The sequence below is a fragment of the Leiobunum rupestre genome, chromosome 1, assembly GCF_980474605.1.
Source record: "Leiobunum rupestre chromosome 1, qqLeiRupe1.1.hap1, whole genome shotgun sequence".
Lineage (NCBI taxonomy): Eukaryota > Metazoa > Arthropoda > Arachnida > Opiliones > Sclerosomatidae > Leiobunum > Leiobunum rupestre.
Genome location: NC_143384.1, coordinates 98,263,725 through 98,278,512, shown reverse-complemented (window position 1 = coordinate 98,278,512; position 14,788 = coordinate 98,263,725). Strand labels below are relative to the sequence as shown.

General features: G+C 35.1%; 1 protein-coding gene, 1 non-coding gene and 1 pseudogene across 2 annotated transcripts; 2 read left to right on the top strand and 1 right to left on the bottom strand.

Annotated features, from left to right (window-relative positions):
* Positions 1-1,312: 1,312 nt before the first annotated feature.
* LOC149969104 (small nucleolar RNA U3) lies at positions 1,313-1,536 on the bottom strand. The gene has a single exon (XR_016473993.1). It is a non-coding gene; the product is annotated as a small nucleolar RNA U3 (small nucleolar RNA).
* A 470-nt stretch (positions 1,537-2,006) lies between these two features.
* Positions 2,007-3,689, top strand: LOC149969103 (nonsense-mediated mRNA decay factor SMG9-like). Its single transcript, XM_090174285.1, has one exon. The coding sequence runs from the start codon at positions 2,099-2,101 to the stop codon at positions 3,494-3,496; it is 1,398 nt and encodes a 465-aa protein (XP_090030411.1). The 5' UTR covers positions 2,007-2,098; the 3' UTR covers positions 3,497-3,689.
* Positions 3,690-8,157: 4,468 nt separating this feature from the next.
* LOC149969102 (epidermal retinol dehydrogenase 2 pseudogene) lies at positions 8,158-13,583 on the top strand (annotated as a pseudogene).
* The last annotated feature ends 1,205 nt before the right edge of the window (positions 13,584-14,788 follow it).

Sequence of the window (14,788 nt, the reverse complement as noted above, 5' to 3'; positions counted from 1 at the left end):
AATCGGTGTACAGATCCGTACCTTTGACTGTACTAATGGGATTACGCGTAATCTTTGAAGTCCCTGCCTTTGGCAGTGCTAATCTAAGCGTAATCCGGTGTACAGACTTTCTAAGAGTGGTTAGCCCCTCGCAGGACCCGCAAGGTATTGTCTATATAAATAGTGCTTGTGGATGATTTATTGAAGCGTCAATAGACGGTAAAATAAATGGGGTGGAATTTTAAACCGTCATTGCCACCAAAGATAATTTAAACTCGTACCCTAGATTCGAATACTGAGAGCTTTCCCATTGACGGTTTTGTTACGAAGCGTTTACCCTTTTCCGGCACGTGACCTCAGAAAAATCGGGCTCCATCGGTTGCGGTAAGGCGCAAACCATGCAGCGAATTGTTTCTGAGTTCCGGCGGGAAGTAGGTAAACACCATCGGCAACGCGCGAGAGTGATTTCGAATCTAGGGTGCGAGTTTATATTATCTTTGTTGCCACTTAAAAACTGGACACTAGCCAGGGAGGGAACACCGGATTGGTTGGTATTGGAGGATGCGCAGAGACCAATTTTTAACTGTCGCCGAGTAACAAATATCTAAATCGTGATTCTTCGTAGAGCACGTGGCGCCATCTAAGTAAACTGACCGTTATATTTCGGGAATAAAAGCTAGACAAAATGGTTGTTTAACTGTAAATTTACCTATAACTTGAATTCTTTAAATTAAAATACAAATTATCAACTGAGATCAATCGTAATAGACGTGAAAAACGGTTGAAATGACTTCAGTGACAATGGTTGATTTTATAAAATAAAAAGTGGTCTTGCCCAACTTATTAAAATGTTGCTCTTACGTCACAAGACACAGCTTTATTAGTGTATTCTTCGCACGAGCGATTTGCACGCGCGCTAGAAAAAGCTATATTCCTCGCGAGTGTAGCGCGCGCTCGTAGGCTAGTCAAAGTAAGAGACTGTGACGTAAGAGCAACATTTTAACAAGAAGGCCACGTTACTTTATAAAAAGAACTATTAAGGTCGCGAAGCGGGGAGGCTGGCAGCCATGCTGTCACGAAACGTTTCCCCTTTTTCCGTACCCCCAAATTCAAAAACCCTTCAGAGGCTGGGAAGCCGTTGGAATTGATTGAGTGGGGTTTGAATTTTTGTAACGTAATTTAGGACTCTTTCCTTAGCAGCAAGAAGCGCATTTAAAGCAAGAAATTTTTAAGTAATTCGTGAACAAATGCGGAATGATGTGCTAAATTTTAAGAAAAAGTCAACGAGCAGAAATATTGAGGAAATGTATAGATTTTTAGATTGAATTAAAAAGCCACTCAGCTTCGATCCTCTCCCTCCGACAATCGATACTAGACCGAAAGTGGAACGATCATCAATGAGAAAGATACTCTCCGATAAATCGGGGAATAATCGATCTCCGCTTCCCGCTCAGGAAAGGATCGTGAAGCTCATCCTCGTGGTTGATGGGGCCTCGAATTTGGATGAACAAATTCGAGAAGATCAACTATAGGAATGATCCCTTGAAGTATGATCTTAAATTTACATACTCTCAACCGAGTTCTTGTCCACTTCTCGTTTAATCAATCTTCAGTATACGAATATCTTACTACTTTAAATATTCCTTGTAAACTAGACTGATAACTACCATTAATTGTTTTTAGATTTAAACTAAATTTGTACAAGAGTTTGTTTAAAAATAATAGTTCATATGTTGGGTATTTATTAAGATTGGCCCTTTCAAAAGGGCCTTAATACTGACCCTTTGTAGCGTTTAGGATTATGTAAAACAAAGTGAATAAGGTTGAACAATAATTACTAGTTGGATAAAAACTTTCTAATTAAGTTATAAATTTATAACATTCTAAAATTTAATTATTTGCTAATTTTTTTATATAAGTAAATAGTCTGGTAGATGGCGATGAAAACGCAAACTTTTATAGCGACACTTCGCGGTGATCTTTTTAGATATTTTTGTTGGGTCAGATCAAAATAGCTTTGATAAAGTAAATAATACATAATAGAAGAGGGCTTTAGTAGAAAAAGTAATATACTTTAATGGTAATTTTGTGTTATTAACGTTGTTCTAAAAGCTTTAAAATGTCGGATTACGACCGTGGTAAACGTCGTAAGAAACGCAGTGGTTATGGCGTTGGTACTTCTAGAGACAGGGACAGAGATAATCATGATTCAGAATTCGGTTTATCGGGAACTATGGTAATATTAGCTAAACCTCATCATGACCAAACACAATCTCAACCATCTAGTTCAGCTTTAAGTGATCCGGGTAGTGACGTCAAAATGGCAAATGTTTTAAGCAAAAGTCACTCCAAACACGACACATCTATCGGATCATCCTCAGTAACCCCCACAACCTCACGATCTACCCATAACAGCGGTAACGCTGATAATTCAACTAGTAAATCGAGTGCCCCAGTTTATCAACTACAACAAAAGCAATCTTCCCAAACTGAAACAAATAACGTAACCCTTGAACAAAAATTGGCTCCCCCTCCTGACATGCTCGCTCCTGTCAAATTAATTGATGAAGCTTTGCAATGGTGCGATAATGCTATGGAGTTTTTACAAGACCAAAATGACTTTTACGTAGTTGGTGTTTTAGGATTACAAGGTAGTGGTAAATCCACAGTTTTGTCACTGTTATCGGGTAATATCACTCATAGTAGACAAATATTTAAAGCTCAAACTGAAGAGCTAACTGAATTGGGTGCGCATTGCACCAATGGTGTTGATATTTACATTAGCGACGGAAGAGTGATTCTGTTAGACACCCAACCTATACTCAGTGCATCTGTCATGGATCGTATCATTCAGTATGAAAAGAAATCCCTAAGCGGGCCAGAATACACTTCAACTGAGAATGCGTTGCAAATGCAATCACTGCAAATAGCTGCTTTCCTTATGGCAGTTTGCCACACTATCGTAGTAGTTCAAGATTGGTTCGTGGATCCCAATTTTCTTCGATTTATTCAGGCTGCGGAAATGTTAAAACCAGCCACTCCTAATAATCTACATGAAATGACCAGCTCAGTTGATGATATCCTAGAATACTATCCACATCTAGTCTTTGTACAGAACAAATGCAGCCAATTTGACTTTGCACCTGATGTAACCGAAGATATGGATAGAATGCTGAATGTAATATTTGCTAAAAGTCGTCTGAAGTATCAGGGTTTTGTCAGTTTGCAAGAATCTAAGAAAAAGACCGATTTAAACAAAGATAAAGTCAATCTATTTTTGCTACCCGATAAACAGTCTGATATTGAAACTTCCAATTCCGTATTTCCGGAATACAAAGGCCATCCTGGTTTTAAAGAGCTGGCAGATAGTTTTTCCCATCAAGTTTTCGCCATGCCTTTAAATATGTTGACAAGAACTTCGCTGTCTGAGAAAAATTGGTTCCATTACGCAGCTCGTATATGGGAAGCTGTGAAAAAGTCAAATTTGTTTCTCGAATATAACAGGCTTTTGCCTTAATTTAATACATTAATTTGACTTCAAAATAAATATTTCCTATTCTTGTTAGAGATAAGCCAATTTCATAGATTTTGGAAAAAAAATGCTAGTTCCAAAAATAATAAAGTTTTTATTGGAAAAAAAGTGTACTGGTGGTTTTTAATTTATTAAATCACAAAATTGTTTTGTAAAAAATTATTTAAGTTTATGTCAGTGAAGAATTAAATACTATAATTGTTTTGTACATTTGGGAACCAAATCAAAAAACTAGTCTTAGGATAAAATCAAAGAAATAATATTAGGCCAAATACCAACGCACGTAGTGATTTTTAATTTACCAAATCACAAAATTGTTTCGTTAAAAAAAATTTAGTTTAAGACGGTGAAGCTGTGCTATTACGAATTAAATTTGTTATGCTTTAATTGTTTTGTACATTTGGGAACCTAATCAAAGAAACTAGTCGATAAAATACTTTTGCATGTCTCAAAGAAATAATATTAGGCAAAATGGCAACGCACGTCCGATTTTAATTTTTTTCATTTTTATTAGATACTGAACATTTCTGTGTCAAAATTATTTCGCGGAAATGAAAGTACACGGAGATATTAATTTTGAAAAAAACGTTTTTTACCGTTACTTTTCGCCAAAATTCGGCCCGCTTAATTGAGGTAGGTGAAGTAGGATACGCGATGGGAATAAAAGAAATAAATATGCAATAAAAGTAAAACATTTACCAATTTTATTTGCGGAAATGATAAAACTTGCGTTCGTTAAATGTTACAAACACGTTTTACAAATTTCGTTACTATGACTACGTGCCCCTCTGCAAATTTTGGTAAAGCACCTATCTCCGAACACACGACGAGTGTAAAAACGTTTCTTGGATGTTTACCAAAATATAATCATAAACTAACTCTCTTGCTAATCACGTTGGGTCGTCTATTTTGTCCCCACCCAATAATTATTTATGATACATAACTTTGTTAATATTACGACTGATATATCGGCTGTACCATGGACTAATTAACATTAATTAGTCCATGGCTGTACCCATATCGATGCATCCCTAACCACTATTAACTATGGCTATTTCTAAGGGAATCATAAATGTTCCTTATACAAGCATTGACTTGGAAAATCTGAATGCCATTCTTTGATAGTCCTTCGATTTTTAACTTGAATTATTGGTTTTCTCCTAAAATAAAAAACTGGTTTTTATTATTATTATTATTTAATTATGTTTGCAATTTCATCTTCTTTTTAAAATTTTACCAATATTCCGCGTGGCTTTTACAATCACCGTGTCTGTCTGTGTGGGCTGCGAACGCGTACGCATTTTCGGCGCAAAGTGTAATCACTGCGTTGGCAGTTTCTTGGAATTTGGGAAAAGCTTTTTCCAAAAGAGCCCTCTTTTTGTCATTGGGTATAGTACATGTATTAGTTTTTTTTCTATTTGCCCAAAGGCTGAGTCGGCCCTCCTGTTATTTCTCCATGGACACACTCTTTCGAGGAGAGGTATATTTTGGCTTGCCAACTTGTATTTTATCAGAATATAGTTGGGCGTTCTTTTAGTAGCTATCTAGAATTCTAGATAATTAAAATATTTTTTCCTTTTTGTTATACCTTTTACATTATTTTTTAAGGGTTTTTAATGTTTTTAACTTTTTATCGATATAAAATGTCTAATATCATTAAACAAACTACAAAACATTAATAGTGTTAAATTTTTAATCAGTTTAAACTAATCTAGAGGTTTAGTTTTACTTTTAGATTCGAAAAAATGAGGTGAAAATGCCGCTTTATTTAAATTTGCAAACAATATATTAGACTAATCATGGAATGAAAACTTTTTTATTTTTTCCGGAATAAAGGCCTCGGTAATTTTCCGGAATATTTTCCGACTTTCAACACTACATAATTACATTAACATGGCCTACGTAATCTTTTCATTTATTTCTAGCGGTCAACTAGTGAAGTGCACTTAAAAAGGTCAATTATCGGCTAAACAATGTAGCATAATTACTCATAAGTGTGACCAAGGGGTTTGGCTCTGTATAACATTTCCATAGAAAATATTCAATAAGACCTAGTTTCAAGTCCGACGCCGATGAAAAACTACCAGCAGCGGCGAAACCTATTTTTAATAACAAAAATTAATTCAATCAAATTTTTATAGCCCAAGAATTTTATTTGTTTTTAACAATTTTGCTAATTTTTAGTAGTATTCGCGAGTAAAAACTAATAGTTGATTTTATAAAATGTCTTTACGCTTGATCAACTTGTTGAGATGTTGCCCTGGAATAGTTCAGCCAATGCCTAAGAATGAGTTCATAAACTCTTTAGTGGGAGAGAAAACGGATCCACAGCTAAAGCGGGGAGGCAATATTTCAAAAATATGGCCAAGGTTATTTTATAAAAAGAACTATTTTACTCCCATATAGACTTTCCAGTATATTAGTAAAAATTAAATTATAAAAGTTTAAACACAATTTAAACAAAAAACGCCGAAAAATGGTCAGTGGTTCTCTATCCAGTTTAAAGTATTACTATGCCAATTATCATTCCCGTAAAATAAGTAACCTTACCCCCTTTACCACCGGAGTGAAAAGCATTTTTCCATTTTTTGGCGATGAGTAGTCGAGATGCAATGTATCTTAAGCCGTTTTATTTAAAAACGACGATAATTCTTATACTAACACTATCTCGGTACCAATTGGTTAAATTCCATATAAAAACCGAACCAATAGTTTTCACTATTTTATAGTATATTTCAGGTTACATGTGTAGGACAATTCCGAAAAATTAGGTGGTTTTTATTTCCCATTTGCTCCCGGTATATTTAGTAAGTTAGTAAAAGTGTAATATTTCAGAATAATTTGATCGCCAAATGGTATTAGCTTGAACACATTCCTAGAGATTGTATCTAAAAATAATAAAATATTAAGTTAAAATAATTGTTTTCGGTTGTGTGAGGCTGGTAGACCATATTGTAGTTACTGTGAATATTCGAAATTGTTTTTCGTTTACCAAAAAAATGTTAAAATACATCTGTATAGCCAAATATTGTGGCTTTGTTTCTAGTTCAGATATTAACATTCACTTGAGTTTGGTTTGAGATATTGACCAAGCGCTTGCTTTAAATGAATAAGCCCTTCCCAGAACCTGTTATGACTATAAGCGCACGACCGACGCAAACATGGCGCATTACTTAAAATTTATTGCTAAATTATTAATTAGCCAAACTTTGAATTCTACAAGTTGCAGTCTGTTAAATGATGGCTCAAAGACGAATCCAGAGATGGCGGTAGTGTAGTTACCAAATGCCCTCTGCTATGACAATAATTTACAGTAGGTAGAAACTCTATAGTATAATTTTAACAACTAAACACGGACAATTACGTCTCTTACTGGCCGATAAGAATTTAACTGAACAAGAAATGCGGTACCTGGCTTCGTCTGCCACGGAATCGGGTTCTCATTTTGCTCCATCGTACTTCACCGAAACCAAAATTTTATCCGTACTCGTTTCCAGAGAAGAAAACCATTTCACAGTCCTTTATTTCTGCGTGCTTCAGAACACTTCAAGATTGTTTCGACTTGTTGTTATGAGAGTTTGCTGGTAGGGGCATCAGGTCCCTTGACTAGATGTTGTTGCTTGAGATTTCCCTGTAGTATTTACCTCTTTGGTACGCTCTCGACGATCAATTTAGACAAGCGCTAACCACTTCCTAAGAATCTGTACACCAATTACAGACATATGAAGCTGCCTTTCCAGTCTACCACCTATAGAATCGTATCTGCCACTGAGTCACAACTATTAAACTGCACGCCGATTTACTGAGTGATCAGCCCATCGAATACTTGCGTTGAGTTGGGAAGTTATCTCCCCCATGATTTCTTAGGTTTCCCCTTTCCATAAAACTTTGGTGAGGTTAACGGTAATAGTGAGTGTAGGGAGCTGTTGGCTCGCGTGGCACGAAGGACTTGCCACCACGCTCCTACGCACTGTAACCCGACCACTTGAATTAATGACATGAAAGGTAGCCAGCTTACTTGGGCCTTGGGTATTAGCCAGCTGATGATTAATATTATTAACGATTGTGTAAGTCATAGGCTCTTCTTTTGCTGACGCTTATTAGCGTGGTCCACCCCAGTGTCTTTTGATCTCCAAAACCCTCCGAGCGAATCAAACATTTGTCACACTCGACGGTGTCTTTCCCTTTTCACAGTGCGTTTGCGTCTAAAACTGAATCTGTTTTAATGACAGAATCTCATGTACTTACATTTATTTAATGAGACACGTATTTATTTTTGAAAGGTGCTCAATTCTAACCAGTTTCGATTTTCTTTTTGTCGCAAGATACTTTTTATATCGACCTCTCGTAAGTTTAGTTCATTTTCAGGCTTCATAAAAAAATGCTTGACTCCTTTTAAAGTTCTGCACCTTATAATGGCTGATTTTATTCAGTTGTACCCCTCACTCATAAGTTTTTTTTTCAAAATATGGTTTTTTAAAATAATTAGCAAAAACTTGGAAGATTTTAATAACCATATTTTAAGCCACCGTGTCTTAGCAACATCGAACTCTTCAAGTGACTAGCTAAGTTGAATTGAAACAATTCACGCCTTATTTCAGAAAGTCTAATATCAAATTTAACTTTTGGCCCACATTCTTGCTGACATGGTAGTAATACGTCACCTGTTTTTTATGCCCGCACAGTTGTCCTTGGCGGTCTCTATTCTCCATCCAAGTTCCATGACTCTTCCTTCCACAGCCATTGACTCGCGACAAGAGTCAGTTGAATCATTGTCAGAAAGATACGGAGCTCATAATTGTGACATTGTGCGAGTGCGTAATCTAATTAAATGCCAATATAGAAGTAACGTCGACTCTAATAGGGTAAAATACGTTGAAATAGGGCGTTTTAAAACAATTTCAGGCAAAAAACAGTCTCAATATTTGTTTAGGGACCGATTAAATCTATGCCTTAATTTTTGCGAGTGGTAAGACACTCTACGAACTCGGTGTACACTGCCGTACCTTTGACAGTGCTAAATGGAACTCGCGAACTCTTGAAAATATGTACCTTTAACAGTGCTAAATGCACGAACTCGGTGTACAGATTATTTGAGACTGTCTTACCCCTCGAATTTTTGCACGTTTTGCAAATAGCCGTTATATCGAAAGAAAGTGAAAAACGTTTTGCGTTTGTTCGAGTGCAAGTTCATTAATACCTTGTGTAAAAGATGAATGATTGATTCAAGAATATCGGAAAAAAATATTTGAAAGCTTTTTTCGGTAGCTCAATTTACGCCATAATTTGTAAATGCCTAACAAAGCTAATACCTTTAAAAATTGTGCTATATTATAAAAATATCCATAACGTATGTTTCAGCGGCATTGCCTGAAATTCGTCAGACTATCTTATAATGATAATAATTTATTGTAAAGGAAACAGAAAATGTATACACATTTGTTTGGACCCTAGCTGTGTTTTGTGCAATAGTAAAATAAAATTTAAACAATAAAGTTAAAAGTTGTAAAGAAATTCTTAAAAGAACTCCACATAACAATAACAGATGAACATTCATATTTGAAATGACTGCATTTAAATTTTAGATAATCAAGTTTAAGGAATTCCATTTAAAGAAAAGTATTTATATTCCGAATATTTACATATCCTTAATTCGGGATTTTTATATTTAATAAGAGGTTTATTTTCTCAGTACTTGTGGTAGTTTTTTAATTTAAGAACTTAAAAATCATTTGAGACCACTCCCGAATCTGTAGGGGTAGTAGAACGAAAGTTACAGCCATGTTTGTGCATTTTGACCTCCATTTTCTAAGATGGCGGCGAAAGCACAAAGTTAAAACGCATTCACAATTGTATACGAATTCAACGAGAAAAATTATCTTGCAATTTGTTTATGGCAATGAAGCTGCGCAATAAGGCTATCTTAAGAATTAAATTTGTTATTCTATAGTTGTTCAATACATTTTGAAACATAAGCGAATCTAAAGCTAAAATAGTTTTGCTATATTTTTATCATTTAAATATTATTTTGTTTAAAGGGAATATTACCTACAAGGCGATCTTTACGGACAACCCCTAGAATTCCTTTCAAAATCCAAGAGGTTCGCGTGCTTGCAGTGCCATATAAATCTAACGCCAAAGCGTTTTGGTGGCGAAATTTGGAACCCTAAGGGGGCGACAAAAATCCCGGGGTAATATTCCCTTTAAGGGCAGCCACTCGTATTTGACCTTTCCAAATCAATTGGACGTCCATTTATATGGTAATCACCAGGGCCACCCCATCAGCCTTCTTCGGACATTACACGTGTTTACCTGACGTAGTTAAATGTTTAATTTTAAAGTTATATTATTGAAAAGAAACATCTTAAAACAAAACACGCTTGGTTTTCATTGAGGTTGTTGATCTAATAATTGGGTCATTATTGGAAAAATTAGCATGATTTAATTTGGTGACTTGGTGTATCAATCTCACATAATTGTAAATATTTTTTTCCTTATTCAGTGATGTCAGTCTCACGTGACACGACGTCATCCATGCATAGATAAAAAATCCGCACAAAATGGCGGTCATAGTCAAAGCTACGAAGTGAAATTACTCTATAGAATGCCTTAATAATAAAAGATATTGAATTATTGCTATTAGCTCTTTTAAATTCAATGAACTCTTGAAAACTGGTTTAACCATGAAAATATACGTGCTTTCTTTTTAACTTGATTTATTTTTTATAATAATCTTGTAGAATGTTTTTTAAATTTTCAAAACATTGGGTGTTATTTTACTAATATAAGATTTAATTCCATTGCGCTTTAGTTAACGGACTAGATAAATAAAGTATCTGACTTTAAGGTTATACCATAAGTAACATAATGAACCTAAGTATGACACTTGAAGCGTTGCTCATGCATTTTATCCTACTTTATCCTTTCTTCACCAAAGAGAAATCAGTGAAACGACTAGCAACTCTTTAACCTAGAAGCTTAACCCACTTTGTGATTTGCATTTTTCTATCAATTGGTCATTCAAAAGTAGTCAAGAGTTCAAATTCAGTCAATCATTTAGTATTCCAAAAAATCATCTGTTGCTAAATCGAGCCCCAAATTTCCGGAATATCACGTTAACGGAAGTTGGGTTAGATTAGTTCAAGGCACCGCTACCGAGGGGCGCTATTTAGAATTTGTTGCCGTCACTGTGAAGAAGGGATGTCGTACTTATGGCTATACCAAGAATGCTTTTACATTTACGGAGAATGACGATGTTGAGAATATTCTCTTCGTCATGGTCGAATTTCCTTCTCGACACGAGAGGGGGGAAGGAAATACGTCACCGGCGAGTGCTTCAATCGCGTCGGGAAACATCAGTTTTAGACAACCAATGAGATTTGGTTTTAGGGAGGAGCAGCTTACTCTTTGAGCGTGAGAGGGATTCAGGGCAAAGCTACAAATTGTCTCAATAACTTACATTCTTGGTAATATCATAAGTTAATGATGCCTTATGGTAATATTAATATCCTTGTATTAGCTTTTTAATTTCCCTAGCGGTCAACGCGAGAAGAACACTTCTTTTATCAAATAAAACTCCAGCTTTAAAAGTCTAATAGACGATTTGAATATGGTCTATTACTAGTTGCTAAATAATTAAATTTAATTTAGTTTAATTTAGTTTAGTTTATTTTAATTTAATTTAGTTGATTTAATTTAATTTAGTTTAGTTTAATTTAATTTAGTTTAGTTTAATTTAGTTTAATTTAGTTTAATTTAGTTTAGTTTAATTTAATTTAATTTAGTTGATTTAATTTAATTTAGTTTAGTTTAATTTAGTTTAATTTAATTTAGTTTAATTTAATTTAGTTTAATTTAATTTAGTTTAATTTAATTTAGTTTAATTTAATTTAGTTTAATTTAATTTAGTTTTATTTAATTTAGTTTAATTTAATTTAGTTTAATTTAATTTAGTTTAATTTAATTTAGTTTAATATAATTTAGTTTAGTTGATTTAATTTAGTTGATTTAATTTAATTTAGTTTAATTTAATTTAGTTTAGTTTAATTTAATTTAGTTGATTTAATTTAATTTAGTTTAATTTAATTTAGTTTAATATAATTTAGTTTAATTTAATTTAGTTTAGTTGATTTAATTTAATTTAGTTTAATTTAGTTTAATTTAATTTAATTTAATTTAGTTGATTTGATTTAATTTAGTTTAAATTAGTTTAATTAAATTATGGAAATTTTAAAACTTAAAATACATTGGGTTATGCCTAATGATATGAAAGAAACTTGATCCCGGAAAAATAAGAAATGAAATGTTAATACAGCTAATTATCAGAAGTTAACAAAATATCTCTTACGAGATAAGTATCCATCGTACCATCGCAGGCTCGATTCAGTATTCAATAGTCGAGATTTTCCACCAATTTCCAAAATGTACTGGCTGTTAAACTCCGTGAAGTTCGTAAAAATGTTTGTTCGTTGTCAAACAAAAATTTAATTAATTTTGGCATTTATTTAAAAATCCCAGTTGTTCCTTCTTTTTCAGTAATAATTACAATATAAAATTCGAAACGTTAGATTTAAATTTAACTGAGTAGAAATATTTAAATATTGATAAATCATATTTTCCCGATGAAATAGTATTACAAAATCATTGTGAGGGGGTCTTCGACGGCGCAGTTTTTTCTTCCCAAACAATAACTTATAAGCCAATATTTTATATTTGAAAATTTCGGGGGCACCAGTTTCGTTCCCTACGCAACGAGAAAAAAACTACTTAAAAGAACTTTTCGTAGAAAAAAAATTCAGAGAGCAGCTAGCCTTCGAAGCAACTAAGCGAGGCGAGCGAGTTGTGCTAAGATAGATCTTTTGTATTATCTGAGAAGTCGGAAACAATTTCTTATAATTTCCCCTCTTCGCCACTAAATCGGAGGTTCTTCTTCCAGATAAAATAGTCTTTTGAGCCGTCGTTGGAGGAGTTACTAGCTCCTGTTCGAGTTCGGCTTTGGCTGCGCGGAATCGCTTTAGTACTTTCTATTTTCGTATTTCCTTGTTACACTTAAAATAAGGGTTTTTTCGAAGGTATGAAAGTTTCGGCTCGAGCTCAAACGCGCGCAGTTGTACCGCGAATTTTAGAAATACTAACTTTGTTATTTAAGAATGTTTTCAAACTGTTCATCCCGAAGAGTTGGAGGTTTAAGGAGATCAAAGGTGAAATCGCCCTGGTGACCGGTGCGGGGTCCGGCCTGGGACGGTTGCTGGCCATCGAGTTGGCCCGTCGCGGAGCTGTCGTGGTGCTGTGGGACGTCAACGAAGCCGGAAACGGGGAGACCCAACGGATCATCAACGAAGGAGGAGGAACGTCGCACGCGTTCCATTGCGACGTCTCCAGCCCGGACCAGGTGTACGCCGCCGCGCGACAGGTGAAGGAACGGGTCGGCGCCGTGTCCATCCTCTTCAACAACGCCGGCATCCTGGTCGGCGCCGATTTCCTGGACATACCGGACGCGAAGATTCGCAAAACGTTCGAAGTGAACGCGATGGGACCCATGTGGACTTGCAAGGCGTTTCTTCCGGACATGATGGCGAATAACCACGGGCATATCGTGAACGTGGCCAGCATGGGCGGACTGTTCGGTTTCCCGAGGCTATCCGACTACTGCGCCACCAAGTTCGCCCTGGTCGGCTTCGACGAATGTCTGAAAATCGAATTGTTTCTGGCTGGTCACGACGGCATCCGTACCACTCTGGTTTGTCCGACATTCTTTCGTTCTGGATTGTACAAAGGCTTCCGCGGGAATCTCCTCCAAAAGGACTTGTCCGTTGACACCGTTGGTCGGGAAATTATGTCCGGTTTCCTGGCCGAAGACCAAAGAGTGTTGATACCAGAGATTGGTCATATCTTCACCCTTCTTAAGCCTTGGGTTCCTATCGATGTGGGTATTAGATTTTTCAAATTGATTGGAATGTACTATCCTATGAAAAACGTTATAGGTGCTCGATCAATTGAGGATAATTCGGTGACAGACCAGAATAAAAATTGTCCCAATATTATTCGTAATAAAATATCTGTAACGGGATAATTTTTTATGGTTACATAATTTTGTACTCGTGCGTGCGATTTAGAATATTTCTAATGCTTAATTTTCAATATCCTACCAAATGTTTTAATTGACTTTTTACATTTTGTTCACGTACTGTTATTCTTTAAATTTTTAAATAACGTATGATAATCACGTTGATCATGGTTATGAAATCTATTTTACGTTTGACTGTGTTAAAAATATAATATGTCATTAATATTCTCGTATCAAAAATAAAATTGGTGGCGATTAGATTCGCATTATGGAACTTGTTTTCTTTAACAACTTATATTCTCCTAATTAATTGGTGATTTTAAATTCAGTTTGCGCGTTAAAATAGGCCGCATCTTAGGGTAAAATAGCGGATAAATAAGCCTGATATAGCACTTGATGTAAAGGTAATGCCAATTGCTGCAATTAACAACCATTATATCTATTTGACGCTAATGAGAAGTGATATTTTAAACGATGTCAACTTTAAAACTTATGTTTATTTGGTCAAAACAACGATGAATTTAGGAATCACAACATAAAAACAGTTAAAACATTAGTTGTAATATTTTTCGAATTGGAAAATCCAAACGCTTTTAAACGATGTACCTGCTTATTGGTCATCGAATGCGGTTTTCACCATTCCACCTTACTTAAAGTTTTTGTGGGATTCAATAGCATTAAAATGATCATATATTGAGATTATTACCGATTTATGATCGTCTGTTACTCTCTCTGTTATGCTATACTTGTATGAAAATTAAGAAATTAGGTTTAGCATGTCCCAATTATTTATTTTAGCTATAGCGTTTTCCATTTGATTGCTCTCGAGCGCTCTGTGATCGCATCGACCAAATTTCCATATTCCATCTGCTCCAATCAATAAATGAGCATTTTATTTGTGTGCTCAAATCTGCTCCGGTCAATAAATGAGCATTTCATTTGTGTGCTCGAATCTGCTCCTGTCAATAAATGAGCATTTAATTTGTGTGCTCGAATCTGCTCCGGTCAATAAATGAGCATTTAATTTGTGTGCTCGAATCTGCTCCTGTCAATAAATGAGCATTTAATTTGTGTGCTCGAATATGCTCCGGTCAATATATGAGCATTTAATTTGTGTGCTCAAATCTGCTCCGATCAATAAATACGCGATTCATTTGTTGCTCTCGAGCGTTCTAAGATCTGCCAGTGGCGTAACTCGGTCCGTTTTGGCC

Coding starts and splice junctions, on each gene's coding strand:
- LOC149969103 (XM_090174285.1), top strand. CDS start 2,099: ATGTCGGATTACGACCGTGGTAAACGTCGTAAGAAACGCAGTGGTTAT.